Raw genomic sequence first — 14,467 nt, 5'->3', positions numbered from 1 at the left:
GCCTCCCAGGCGACGAACACGGAACCAGGGGAGAAAGGGAAGAACGTGAATGTCTCCTTCAGCGGCCTCCTCAGAAAAAGAGTGCGTTTCCTCGTTCTTGGGGCCTCTCTCCACCTTGTCCAAGCCTGGGGGAGCCCCACCTTTCACACTGGACCCTCGACCTAGTCCGTGTGTCTTACCCCAGGATCCGGGCTCTGTGACCTGCCAAGCAGAGCCCCAGCACCACTGGCAGTCCCCGCTGCAGCGACACGGGGCCAGAGGGCGTGTGTCAGGCGATAAGGGAAAAACGGCCACCGGCTCTTGCCCTGCAGCCTGCTGAGGGCTCGAGCTGTGCCTGGAGAAGAGGCAGGAGCAGGCAAGACAGGAAGGCAGGGGTAGGAGCCTGCTTAGGGTGTGGCCTGCCTGTCCCTCAGGTCCTCCCGAACAGCAGGCGACAGAGGCCGAGCCGCTGTGATGTTCTGGAAACTCAGAAACTCCTGGCCGTGGGGGCCCTGGACGGGTGGCTGATAAGCCAGGTTTGAATGCTCGCTCCCTGCTACTCGTCGGCTTGTGAGTCTCAACAGCGTCAGCCATATAAGGGGACGATGATTCTCTCTCTCCTCTCTCTCCTCACTAACTGAACCCGGAATTTCCAGGCCCCAGCACGGTCCTTGGAGCACACAGCGTGCCCTACTCAGGATGCCTGGACCCTCTGGTCCCTGCATGTCGGGTGGTGTCACAACATAGCTGGCTTCCCACCTCGGCCTGACGTTCCAGAGAGCAAGGGGACACCCCACACCATGGATGTCCTGTGGGATTACCGGCGCGGGCACGGGAGTGAAGCTGCTGAGTCACCATCGTCACCCGAATGGCTCCCGTGCCTCAGTTTCTTCGTCTGTAACATGGGTCACTTGGTATTTATTACTTATGAGCTGGGGCTGCCGTGGGGATTCATGGAGACCATCCACCCGAGTGCTCAGCCCAGCCCGGCCCTTGGTCTCCCTGTGACTATCGCCAGCATCACGATGGCTGAGCCTGACCAGCAGGGAAGGACGCCGATGTCCCGTTGCTCTCCCCCGGGGTGGGGGGGGGAGGCAGACATCCACGCGGGACTCACCGTGGCGTTGACGGTGAGCTGGTAGGCTTGCGTAGTCTCGTAGTCCAGCTCCCGGATCACCGTGACGATGCCGCGGGCACTGTCGATGGCAAAGAACAGGGAGGGGGGCTGGAAGGAGTAGAGGACACTGCCGCCCGCACCCAGGTCGGGGTCCGTGGCGTTCACAATGAAGATGGGTGTCCCCATCGGTGTGTTCTGGGGGTGAAGCAAAGCAAACAAAAGGGTGAGAAGTGCTCGGAGCAGCTGCCTTCGTCGGTGACTATTCCCCCGAAGCCCATTAACCACGTCCCTCCAGCCAACCGGACCCGCGGCTTTGTCATTTTTATTCTAAGAGGGTTCAGAGGAATTTAAAATGCAGTATCTGGTGTTTTTTTTTTTTTTTTTTCCTTTTTTTGATGGCCTCCTGGTGGCCGTAACAGCATCAGTTCTAAAGATGATCTGCTCATCCTGGAGTTCTGGATGAGGGCCTTTTGGTCCCCAAGCCCCCTGTTTCTTGGCGGTGCTGATTCGTCCGTTGAGTGCCCCTTTCTGCCCAAGCCTCGGGCTCGGGGGGGTTCGGTGGGGCACCTGGGAGTCAGTGTGTCGGGAGGTTCAAGGGCAGGGAGCTGACAGGTGTGCACTACAGGCAGGTGGCCGGGGGCCCCGAGGGCTTTGCTGGCAGCATAGAGGTTACTCGGATTGCCCTGGGGTAGGGCATCCACAAGCCATCCCTGGGCCATGGCAGCCTGCTACGAGAGGCCCACAAGACCCACTCCAATATTACTACCTCCTGGGAGCCTGCCATGATTCCCTCTGCTATACACTACGTACGGACCCCTGCCCTTTTCCGACTTGGGGTCTTTGGTGAAATATTGCTTCCTTATGGAACCTTCTAGACCCTTAAGGCAGGTCAGCCCCTCCCCCGCCCCCACCCTCCCCCGCTGTTTATATTAAGGTTCCCACCTCACCCTGGATGCTTTCATCATCCACATATCTTCTATAATTCCTTGGCCCCCACCTGTCTTCCCTCACAGCGCCCGTGCTCCGTGGAAGCCACAGGGCTCCAGCTGCCTTGCCTAGCACAGTGCCTGGCACACGGCAGGTGTTCAGTCAGTGTCCTGTCTCAAGACATGCGCGAGCCGCCCAGAGAGCGCTCAGCACATTCTCAGGGTCTGTTTGCATCTCTGCCGGAAGGTCAGCTCTCGTCACCGCAGCGCCCACCACAGGGCCTGGCACGCGAGCCACGCCGGCAAAATGCTGGGCGAAGGAACCGATTCATAATTTAGTGAACTCTGGGCACATCTGAAGGTGGGCAGGCTAATGAGGCTCTTCGTAGAGATGAGAGGGTAAAAACAATCCCCGCTCCCATCGACTGACTGTTACGTGCCAGGTCCTGTGCTGTGCGCTGCGTCTGTCCACCTCTGTGACAAGTAGCTTTCTAGGTGGCAGCTAGTGTCCGGTTTTGGAAAAGGAAGCTAAGGCTCAGAGAGGTGAAGTGCCTTGCCCAAGGCACACAGCTAGGCAATGGTGGAAGGTGGCCTTGAAATCAGGTCCAATTCTAAGCCACCGATCTCAAGCTCTACGCTAAATACTTCTCTAAAACACCGATGGCAGTTCTTGTCCTGATTCTTCTGTGTGAAGGGGTCAGCTGCCAGCCTGAGCGAAGCCTCCTGGCCAGGAGTGTGGGACTAGGCCGTAAGTTCCCTGACGGCAGAGACAGTATTCCTGGTCCTGCGTTTTTTTCACGCTGGGATAATGACTGGGTCCCTTCTGTCACCTGCAGGGTCTCTCTCGAGGAAGGCATCCACGTTGCTGCCTCCTGTCTGTGCTGCTGGCCATGACGTGGGCCCTGTGTCACCGCTTTGAGCAACTTCTTTCACTGGGGCATGCTGGCAACCCTTCCCCGGGACTATCTGCTTGAGGCAAGAGTGTTCTTTACAAGACCCCTGCTTAGGCTGGAAGGGGCCTCGGGAGAACGATGTGATGGAGTTGCCATTGTTTCTTTCTGAGTGTGCTGATTCTCCCCCATCGCTGAGCATGTGTCAGGCTGAATAAACAGGCTCATAACCTGTCCTTGTCCCACCAGCACTGAGCACAGGAGGCAGATAGGGAGGCCCCTCTCCTCCACACCATCCATGACTCCCCAGTGCCCCTTTGCATAGGACACAGGCCCTCATGGTCTGGCCCCGTCTCCTCCTTCATACTTTATTTCCTGGCAGGTATCCCTTCATGGCCTTTAGCTAAGATCATGTGTAGCATCTATTCTTATCAGTTTAATATTTCCTGGTAGGTAGAGCTATTTGTACTTTCCAAACCCAGCAGGCTGCCTCACACCTTGGAGCCTCTGAACCTCCTTTTCCTTTGCTAGGCCTTCCCTCCTCAGCTCGGTGGCTTGGAAAACAGATGCTCTCTTTCCCTCCAGAAGAGCATCAAGTGTGCAAGGGGGCAGAGCGGACAAGTGCCAGGATTTCAGGGATCGATAGGCCTCTGCTGGAGCCCCAGCCTCGCTGTGTGTCTTTGGGTTCCTTAATCTCTCTGATCCTTAATCCCCTCTCTGTCCACCGGAGTCAATAATGTCCCATAGGGTTAGTGTGAAGAGAACGTGAGCTCAGGAGTGCAAATTTCCCAGCATGTAATAAGTGCTTAGAAGTTGGCAGTTGCGATTTTTGTCATCTGGTGCCTTCCAGAAGACTTGTAGACAAGAACGCCTTCGAGGGGAGGGCAGGCAGGTGTCAAGACGCAAGATGAATATTAATAATACCGTGCTGGGCATCCTCTGTCTGCACCCTCCAGATGCACAGAGTACCCTGCTCTGTCTCCCCACCCCCCCTGCCCCCGGCAAGACCTCAGTGGACAGCATCCACCCCCAGGATCCCTTGTAGACTAGCTTCTGCCAGGGGGAGGTGCTGGTAGGAGCTCAGAGTTTGGGAAAGAGGCAGGAGGAGAAGGAGCCTGGGGGATACTTTTCCACTCCCTCCAGCTCCAGGCCAGCCGCCCCTCCTCCCTGGCTGCAGCCTTCAGTGGGGTCCAGGCAGGCAGCGCTATCCCCTCCCCTTTCCCCTGCAGCCCTAAGGGCTGCTGCTGGTCTCAGGTGCCTCAACTTCATGTTGGAGCCCTTCATGCCCCCTCGCCCTGCCCACCCGCTGTAAGATGTCTCTTCACTGAAATGCCTTTATTGGAACTGAGATGAACTGTTCCCCGGGGACCTGATGGATACAGGCACTCTGCACATACATACCCGGGGCCACCGCACGCAGGGGCCCGAAGTCTGAGGCCCTCTGGCACTGGGCTCAGTGGAGCCGGTCCCCGCCCTCACATGCCACCACGACGGCATGGGGCTCGAGGAGATCTTTACAAGCCTCTCAGCCAAACTACGGTTCTCCCTCTAGATCCAACACGCACAGCACACGTGAGCACCGGAGCCAGCTTAACCCTCCAAGCCATTCCATCAGGGCCTGGGTTCTGCCACCGGAGGGAGGGACATGTTCCCATTTCAGAGCAGCCAGCCCCCTGTGAGGCCGCTAGACAGCACTTCAGAGCACACCCCACATGAAGCCAGCGCCCAGAGGGGAGGGATGGCTCCCTCGAGAATGTCAGCTCTGCAGCCCCCTGCCTCGGGGAGCAGGGGACATTTCACCCGTGCATACCTCACGGTCCGGGGCAAAGGCTCTCTGGGCAACTGATTAGAGGATTTAAAAGCGAGATCCAAGAAGACAGGGGAAAGGGGGAAAAAGAGGGAATGGCCCTGTGTCTGACCTTCTTAGATTATGTTTCATGCCCGGCAGTGAAAACCCATTTAATTTGTGCGTAACTTAGGAAAGGTTTTAAACGGGCCTGGCAAAGAGCCATTCATATACTTAGAAGGGACAAGCCATTGGAGGGAAAAGAATGCTGACTTCCTGCTTTTCAGGTCCCGGGTGCCATGCTCTATCAGGGGAATGGGGCGGGGGGTGGTGCTCCTCAGCACCGACAATGGGGGCTTTTCCAAGTATGAAGCTATTTCATGCAAATGTGCAGATGTACCCCCTTTAAAGATCTGCCCCTTCAATGCAAGAAGATTTCTTCTGTGAAGCCAGGTACACCTGGGCTTCCAAGCAGACAGTAGAATTTGGTGACTCAGAGCAGAGATGCTGAGTCAGACCCCCCCCACACCCCCCCCCAAGTTTGAGTCCCAGCCTCTCTCTCCACTTATTGGCTGGAGACCTCAAACTTCTGCTGTTGAACTTACTCTTTTGGCTCAGTTTCCCTGTACCAGGGAAAATGTAAAAATGGAGTTGTTAACAGTACCTACCTCCAGGGTTGTAAGAAAGAATTAAGTGAGACAAGGTACGAAAAAAAAAAAAAACCAAAAAACTTCTTGCTGAGCCAGGCACACGGCAATATTGAACCATACTCAATAAATGGTCGTTGCAATTATTATTATGGTAATAAAATACCATCACAAGCAGGGTGAGATGAGCTCTATTTAAAGGGAGATATTAAAAACAGCCAATCAATCTCTTCATCATCAACCTAGACAAACGGGCATTTAAAAATTCAGAAAGAGAACATCTTTGTTGATTGGTTCATGGCTGCTGCGGACAGATCCAGGGTAGGAGAACATCTGGAGACCCTCCCCAGCCGGTTTGGAGGGCCTGGGAGAGGAGGGCTGGGGTCTGGGGAAGGGGTCGGAGGGGGGGCCTGGAGACAGCTCCTGAACCCGAGGCCAGGCCTGACCATGCACCACTCGGGGATGGCTTGCATGTAGGAGCAGGAAGGAGCCTTGGGGATTATCCAGTCCAGCCACAATTGGAAATATGATGCCTCTTTGCCCCACCCAGAGACTGCCAACCCCTGCCTCCCAGCCCACACTTTTTCCAAGTAAAGATGCTCTTTGTACTCACAGTTCTGCTCAAGGGGATGGATGTAGGCAGCCAAGTTTGTACCAAGCGCCTTCAGACCTAGGCCACATCTGATTGGTCCAGGGGTAATCACCTGACTCAAACAGGCCAATCAGATGGGGCCTTGCAAGTTAAACCAATTTTCTGCACAAACCTGACAAAGGTTCTTGCTATCTGTTCGGGCTGGGGTGGGCACCATGGCAAGCAGAAAGCCACAGTTACCAGGCAGCAGAGAAGCCACGGGCAGGCCAAGGAAGCCCATGTGCAGCGATGACAATGAGCACAGTGAGACAGAAAAGCAGAGACAAGGGCCTCTGAGAGCCTCCCCTACCCTGGTCGTCACAGGCCCTGCCTGGACTTCATTTTCTATCCCTGGCTGTGGCGTAGAGACTCAATCTGGGCTGTCCTTCCCATGGCTACCCCCTTGGCTTACACTGTCCTCCATGGGTCTCAGCTCCTGCCTGCCCCGTGGCACCCCCAGAATGTATCCAGCCACAGGCAAGGCCTCCTCATTCCTGCAGCTCTGCCCCAGGCTCAGCCTGACTCTTGCCTGCAGGGATTCCGTCCTTTTAACGCCCAGGCTGGGCCACAGAAAGCAAAGCTCCCTACCACTGCTCCTAGACTGCTGGGGGCAAGGGAGGTAATAATGGGGAGAAGAATAAAACAGCCTAGATGAATGAATGCAGGCTCCCTCTCCTTTTTAAGCATCCCCAGACACTCCATTTAACATGCAAATCCATTCAGGTCATTGCAATGATCAGCATGAATGTGGAGGTGGCAGGGGCGGGCAGGGGACAGCTTGATCATGGGCTTGACACACTCAGCCAAGACAGGCCTGGATGAGCAATGCTCTGCAAGGCCAGGCTCTGCCCATTTGGAGGCAAGGAAACCAGGGGCAGGTACTCCTATGGAGTCTAGGCTTGGGGTTCAGGGGTCTACAGAAGCATTGCCAGGGTGGTCCTGAGCTGTGGAGGCAGGGCCAAAAGGCCCATTCCAGTCGACGTGGGCCACCCCGTTCTAGGGCAACTTCTCCCCACATGTTCATTGTAGACTTGGCCCTGAGTCCACTTTCTTGTTGGAAAGGGGCGGCTGGTCTTTGGAGGAAAGGTTCCACGGGGCGTGATTGCTCCTGCCTCTGAGATAGGCCTCTTGGTTTGCTTCTCTGCCCCAGTTCTGCTCCTAGCACCCCTTCCTCTACGACCGTTCCTTCTCCCGCCCAGGCCTGCCCCCTCCCTCATAGGTTCTGGGCCATTTCAAGGGAAATTTCCCCAGATGCACCGCCCATGCCTCCTGGGAGGCAGGGACCAGTGTTTAGGCACCACCCCCCCGCAAAACGCTTGCACGGCCAGCTGGGTCCCTCTCAGCAGGGGCCCACTCCACGCAGGTCGCAGACAGGGCAGGCCCCCGCCTCTTCCAGTTCCCGGTTAAGCTCCATGCCATTTCTGATGGACCCGCTGCAAATGGGCCACCCTGTGCAATTCAGAGACAAATAAATCTTTTTGCTACTCCTGGGGTGACAAGGGAATAGACTCTGGGAATGTTCTGCTGTGCAAGGGATCTTGTTCGTTAATAATAATGATAAATAGCTCACTTCTCACATGCAGTGTGAGTTACATTACACTCCAGGCTTCTACAGAGGTGGCTCGGGGTGCTCACTGGAACAGTGGGGTGGGGGGGGTGCGTGCAGAAGGGAAGAAGGGGCCGGGCAGGTGGAGCGGCAGAGAGGGAGGGCTCAGGAAACGGAGAAGGAGAGATGGTAAGGAAGGGGGCAGGGGAGGGAGAAGAAGGTGACAGGGGACAAAGGAAACTAGGAGGGGACAGTGAAAGAGCACAACAGGGGAGCAAAGGGCGATGGGGGTGAGGTGGGAGAGCACGCCTAAGAAGAGAGAGGGAAGGAAAGAGGAAGAAACTGAAAGGGAGAAAAAGAGACAGTGCAGAGGGAAAGTTGTGAACAAAGGAAAAGTACAAAAGTTCGAGGTGCCAAGAGAAAGGAAGTAGAGCACACCGCACCCTCTCATCTTCGCGGTGTACCCTCCTCAATTCGATTTATTCTGTACCTTCGACCCCACCTCTGCAAGAAGCCCTACCATTTCCACTGTAGGTGTCGTCTCTAAAGGCGTTATTAATATTTATGGAATGCTTGCTGGATGCTGCCACAGTCTTTAATATCTTATTATAAAGCCTGTTATAAAATGCATTAGTAATAAATTCCTGACAGATGGAGTTCTGACAAGGTGCGGGCGCCTTGGTGAATCGGAGCTGGGAACAGACGCTCCTGGAACGTGCGCGTGCTGCTCAGAGGCTGGGCTGCTGCCCGCCCCCCACCCGAGGTGGGGTGGGGGCGGGGAGGGAGCTCACTCCTCCATCCTCAGGCCCGGGAGCCATCAAATATTATCTCATCACCTCCTTTTCCCCCAGAGCGGAAGAATGAAAGCTCAGAGAAATGAAGCAATCTGTCTCAAGTCACACAGCTTTTAAGTGAGTGATGGAATTTTAGGATTCAAGTTCAGGTCACCTCTGTGTCCCGAGACCTCAGGGACCCTGCAGATGAGGGTGGAGAGTGGGCTCAGGGCCCCTGCTCAAGTAGGGCTGATTCACTCACTTCCCTCCTTGGAAGGGCTGGGAATGACATGGGAGCCGAAGACGGGGGGGTGGGGGCTCTGGGTTGTTTGCACTGGAGAAAGGAAGGCTGATGGGGAGCTTTAGCCCCCCAAAAACTCAGAAGGAAGAGAGTGTCCCAAAATTTGCACACTTCTACTGGGAATCAGGAAATGAGCTCCCACTGGGCCAAGAAGAAGTCAAATCAGAAGTAGAGGCCTTTCTGACAAGAGGGCTCCTGGGGCAAAGGGGAGGTGCTGGTGTTTTAGTTTCCATCGAATGCCACAGCAGTGCCACTTCACTGATGACTCTGGAGGCAGGGGCCCACTGGGGTCTTGGGGAGGGTGTCATTCCAAATGTGAAGCTATAGAGGCTTTGTGGCATTCTAGCTTAGGGAAGGGGAGAAACGGGGTCTGTGGGAGACGGACCATATTTCTTTCTCAAAGAGGCAAGAAAGAGTGTGCGAGCTCCAGCTGAAAGCAGGTCCAAAGGGAGAAACAGTGCTTTGAGGGGGACCTGGAGAGGCAAGTGCCCACAGGGCCCCGATGGATGTCTCAGGTGGTCCCCTCTGGTCAGGGAGAGGGCACACTGGCTTGTGCACAAGCCCGCATGTGTATAATGGGCACTCCAGCACATCTCTCTGCAGAAGAGTCTGGAAGAGATCAATTCACAACGCCTCTTTTCTCTATCAGTGTCTGCTGTCTCTCGCATGATGTGCACTGGACCCCAAAAGGTGCTGGGTCTTCCCTGAGAGCTGGGCAGACTGCTGGGTGGAGGAACAAGCCCTGTGGGCAGAAGGAGCCCCAAAGGGCTGAGCTCTGAGTGCCACACACCCTGGTATGATTAAAGCACTTTCCTAGCTATTCCACATCTCCTTGGGGCCAGCTCTGGCCTGTCCATCTGAGTCCCTCCCTCCTTCTTGGCCTCCAGCTGTGCACTGCCCCTTCTGAATCCCAGGAAGACACCCATCAAAGTGCAGACCTGACTTCCCCACACCTGTGAGGGTCTTTGCCTGCCAGCGTGATCTTGGACTTGCTCCCCATTCTTCATTATGCACCAGCACCTGACAATTGTTGCTTCAACATTCCTCACATCCTTCCTTTTCTCTTTGTTACTTACCTTGGCCACCTCTGCACTGACACCTAGCATCGTCACTTGCAAACCTATAGAAGGCATTCAATAAATGTTTTAACAGAATCGGGACTTCCTATTCAACAGGGCAGGTTGAACACGTCCATTTATTTCTGTTTTTGTCCCAACCCCTCACCAAAATGACAATATGATAATTAAAAATGCATAGGTCCACAAGGACAAAAAGAACAGGAGAGGAGGCAAAAGCAGATGAGAGACGTTGACAAAATCCTGGAAACTAGGAATTGATGGGACAGGAGCCTGCCTTAGGAAAGAGGGGCAAGCCAAAGCTCAGGCTGGCAACTCAGAACTCTGGAAAATCAGAAGCTGGAGATACCAGGTGATGCCCAAACCAGGGAGACCAACCGCAAATCTTTAAAGAGTAGTCAGACTCCCAAATGCCTTCTTTGGCTTGTGCAGAAGACAGGAGGTCTACTTTCTCAAGGGGCCAAGTTAGTCAGGCTCTGGACCCAGGCTGGGAGCTGGATAAGGCACTGAAAACAAGGAGGTCCAATGAAAATCTGCATCTCTCCTCCGCTCCCATCCCCAATCAGGCCTCTTTAGCCAGTCGGCCTCTTGAAGACTGACAGCCTGGCAGGAGATAGGAAAACTGGCCCAAGAGAAAACACTAATATTAACATGGTAGAGTTCTCACAAGGAAACAGCTAGGTCCTCACCAAATCACCCCATAGTGAAGTCTGCTGGTTGACAAGAGCACTCCACCCTACCTTGCCCTAACACACACAGCAGGTTTCCATGTGCCTAAATGTGAACACACTCTTAAATATAAACATACAACTGAGGGTCATGAAACATTTGAGAAGAGCCTCTACTATGAAAGACAGACAGGGGTGGGTAGGGAGACAGTGGGAAGGAATAACAAAAGTAACTTTTTTCAAATGTTTAATTAATTATTTTGAGAGACAGCAAGAGAGTGCATGTGTATGTGAGTGCATGCACAAGTAGGGGAGGGACAGAGAGAGAAGGAGAGAGAGAGAATCCCAAGCAGGCTCCATGCTTAGCACGGAGCCCAAGACAGGGCTTGATCTCATGACCTTGAGATCATGAGCTGAGCTGAAATCAAGTTGGATGCTTAACTAACTGAGTCACTCAGGCACCCCAAAAGTGAATATCTTTAACATCCAGAGAGACAAGACATAGCATCTTTGAAATCAGAACATTCTAAGAGGAAGAGATAATAGAAATGAAAAACTCAATGGAAGAGTTGGAAGATAAAGAAATTTCTCCCAAAGTAGGACAAAACTCAAAGAGATGGAGACTGGGGGAGAAAATAAAATTAGAGAAGTAGTTCAGAAGATCCAACACCCAACTAATAGGGGTTCCAGAGAGAGAGGAAACAGAGAAAGTGAAGGGAAGGAAATTATCTGAAAAGGGAGGTAAAAAAATCTCCCAGATCTGAATGACATGTTTCCAGATGGAAAGAGGCCACTGTGTTCTGAAGACAGACCCACACTGAAGCATAAAAATGAAGTTTCCAAACACTCAGATTAAAAAAAAAAATCTGATACACATTCAGAGATAAAACAAAAGTCTACAGTCAAAGGATCAGGAATCAAATGGCACTGAAGTTCTTAACAGCAACATTATAGGCAAAGGAGAAATGACTTTACATTATGAGGAAAACGATTTCATTCTAGAATTCTATACCCAGCTAAACTATCAACAAATATGTGTTTAGAATAAACACATTTTTCAAACAGAGTAAAAAAAAATCCCATGAATCCCTTTTCAGAGAGTGTGAACCAAGAAAGAGGAAACTATGGGACCCATGTAGAAAGAGACAAAGAAATTCTCTGGGTGATTCCCCTCTCATCCCCCATGCCCCACACAGGTGTCTTCAGCCACTTAGCCTCCAGAAGAGCAAAGTGAACCAGAGCACAGCCGTCTGGAGTGGAGCTGGAGGATGGATACTCCAAGGGGAATGCTGCCAAGAGAAATACAAACTGATAAAAAATCAATATACTTTTAATATACTGAGGGGAGGTACTTAATTATGTCAGAATATTTAGAGTAAGTGATAGGTTCACAGAACCCTAAGCAAACAAATAAGAAAGAGAGGTAATCATTAACTCTAGAGAAAACAAAAAAGGATTTTTTTTTTTTAAATTTCAGTACGCTATGTGGCACAGTTTGAATAATATGTACACAGTCACAATGCCTTAGACACTAAATGTCATGTGGGCTCTGGTTAAGTCGGGCGGATGGGTAGAGCATGTTAGGAGTTGGGTGTGTGTGTGCGTGCGCCACAGAGATGAGGTAGAGGGTGGGGCAAAAGTGCCATTCTCATCCTTCAGAGCTGGAAGTCAATATCTAAAACTGAAAAATGTACACGCATGTGATTTGGAAATAAGAAGGTAACGATCAGAAATTGAAAGAGATTGTCTCAGGGTGGGAATCAGGAATGAGAAAGGGCAAGACGGGGCATTGATGTTTTTATTATAAACCTGGCTTTACTACCTAACTTTTAAACTCATGCAAATATGACTCTGATAAAAATTAATATAAAAGTGGAAAAATTGTATCTCCCTACAGGCTGGTCTACTGCAACCCTTCCTCTTTTTTTTGGGCCTTGACCCTGTAATTGATCCCAGAAAGTCACTGCCCTAAAGCACTGATCTCCCAGCTTGTTCTCCTCCTCAGACACTATCACTGCCTCCAAGGCAAGGTCTCCTGGGCCTTGAATGTCACCACAGTCTGACCAAAGCTTCCCTCTCTAAACTCAGCTTTCATTTTTGCCCACTGAGACACTCTGCTTTGGCCAGACTGTTCTACAGGGCAGCCCCCAGGGTGTGGGCCCACCTCTAGCCTTTGCTCATGGTGCTCTGTGTCCTCCATCCAAATTCCTTCTGGTATTTTCCCTGGAGAGTAGGCATCACCATCCAGCATATAGAGACGACACTCCCTTCCTGGAAAAGGCTGTTGGCTCCCCAGGTTTCTAGGCATATGCGCCCAGGATGAGGTTGAGATACTCTCTCTCCACCCCACACACATGGGCCCTGGCCTTTACACACGTGCTGGGTATGCAGGGCTGGGAGAAGCCTCATCCAACAGACATCTGGGCCCTCCCTCCCTTCTCAGAAGCTTGATTTTCAGAGCGAGGTATGATCCTTAAGTGTGCAAAGGCCCCCGCTCCTCCTCATTCAGAGGTTAAGGAAACCCCAGGCCATTTTTCTCACCCCTCACTGCAGCAACCCCACCCCAGCCCCAGCCCAGTGTCCTTCCTATATAAGGAACGGCAGTAGAGTTCCAAGGCACCTCCTCCACCAAGTGCCACCTCCCATTAGCACCACATTCCAGGGCTGTCCACGCACCTGTCCTCCCCCAGACACCTTCTATACCTTCTCACTTGCTGACCTGCGGGAGCACAGGGCACCATGGACAGGCCAGCAGCTGGCTGAAGGCCATGTGCAGAGAGCACAGGACAGGAGGGCCATGATGGTGGGGTGGCCCCTGTGCCCACACCGGCCCCAGTCCCCACTGCATGCTGCTTTCAATACCAGGCAGTGCCCCACCCTCCCCCAGGGAACCGGTTTCTGCTTCTCTCTGTGTGTTATGGGAGGAGTGACAGAGCGGAGGCATGGATCCGGATGACCTGGGCTGTTTAGCTTTACTCTCACACCCCTCCCCAACTTGAAAGTTAAGCTGATTGGCTCCCGGAAGCCAGCCCGCCTCCCTCCCCCGGCAGGGACTTAGAAACCAGCTTCTGGAGACCTGGGAGCATTCATTAGGTGATGATTACTCCCCATGCATGTTGGCCTGACTGGAAAAAAATCCAGAAACAACAGTTCTGAAATGTTGGGTCGCATTCTGGCTTTCCAATAACCATCTGCAGGACTTCCTTCTCTGTTGTCACAGAGCATTAATGCAAACATTGATGCCTCGGTTTTCCCACCCAGGAAATGGGTATAACAATTCCCGAACTGCCTTCCACATAGCGCTGCAGGGGAGACAAAATGAGTTAACAGTGGAGGAAGTGCTTTGAAAACTCAAAGGTCAAAATAAAAATCACCACCTTCTGCAGAAGTAGACAATTTGAAGAGAAAAAAAAACTAGGGAAAGGTCGGATGTGACCTACAGAAGAATTCTCTCTAAAAAGCTACCCTGGAGGGACAGAACCTGGGTTTTCTAGGTTCCAGGACACCGTCCCTGAGACCAGGACTGTAGGGTGCTGAGTTCTGAATGGAAACAGGGATCAGCTGAGGCATGAGGTCGTCTTGAGATTTGCTAGATTACAGAAAATGACAATGAATAGATGCGTGGAGTCTCCTGGGATTTTTTTTAAGTAAGAAAAAGACTTCTGTGGGTCTCAGGTAATAACTCACATCTATTGAAGACATCGTATATGTCAGGCCCTGTTTTAAGCACTTTCCATGCACTATCTCGTACAGCCCTTATGGAAGCCTTGGAGCAGACACTATTACCATTCCCATTATCCAGATGTCCAAGGCCATGTGGTAGTAAGCAGGAATCCTGGGATTTGTACCCAGGCAGGCTGCTCGAAGGCCCAAGCTCTTAACCACCATGCTATATTATTCTCAGTGATGAGTGAGCAAAGTGTACGAGGTCTAGGAGGCAGGGGGATGGCCAAGATGACCTTGAGAAACTGGGAATCCTGTCATGCCGGCTAAGTGCCAGGGTCTACTAGTGACATTTAAGGGGCTTGCCACAGGACAACTCAGGCCACCCAGAGGCTCCAGGTTCAGAAAGCGACAAGTGTCAGGCATCACCAGGAAGGTGCTGGAAGTGTAAGAGTTAGTCATCT

General features: G+C 52.5%; 1 protein-coding gene and 1 pseudogene across 5 annotated transcripts in view; one reads left to right on the top strand and one right to left on the bottom strand.

Moving 5' to 3' along the window:
* The window catches only part of CDH23 (cadherin related 23), a 415,090-nt gene that overhangs the window by 233,331 nt on the left and 167,292 nt on the right, over positions 1-14,467 (bottom strand). For all 5 annotated transcript variants that reach the window (XM_053207271.1, XM_053207272.1, XM_053207269.1 and 2 more), the window contains exon 7: positions 1,097-1,291. In XM_053207271.1, the coding sequence (XP_053063246.1) occupies positions 1,097-1,291 (195 nt within the window). The remainder of the gene's footprint in view (positions 1-1,096; positions 1,292-14,467) is intronic.
* Positions 3,297-3,412, top strand: LOC113600410 (uncharacterized; annotated as a pseudogene).

This window comes from Acinonyx jubatus, chromosome D2 (genome assembly GCF_027475565.1).
Source record: "Acinonyx jubatus isolate Ajub_Pintada_27869175 chromosome D2, VMU_Ajub_asm_v1.0, whole genome shotgun sequence".
Taxonomy (NCBI): domain Eukaryota; kingdom Metazoa; phylum Chordata; class Mammalia; order Carnivora; family Felidae; genus Acinonyx; species Acinonyx jubatus.
This window is presented reverse-complemented; position numbering and strand designations above follow the sequence as displayed.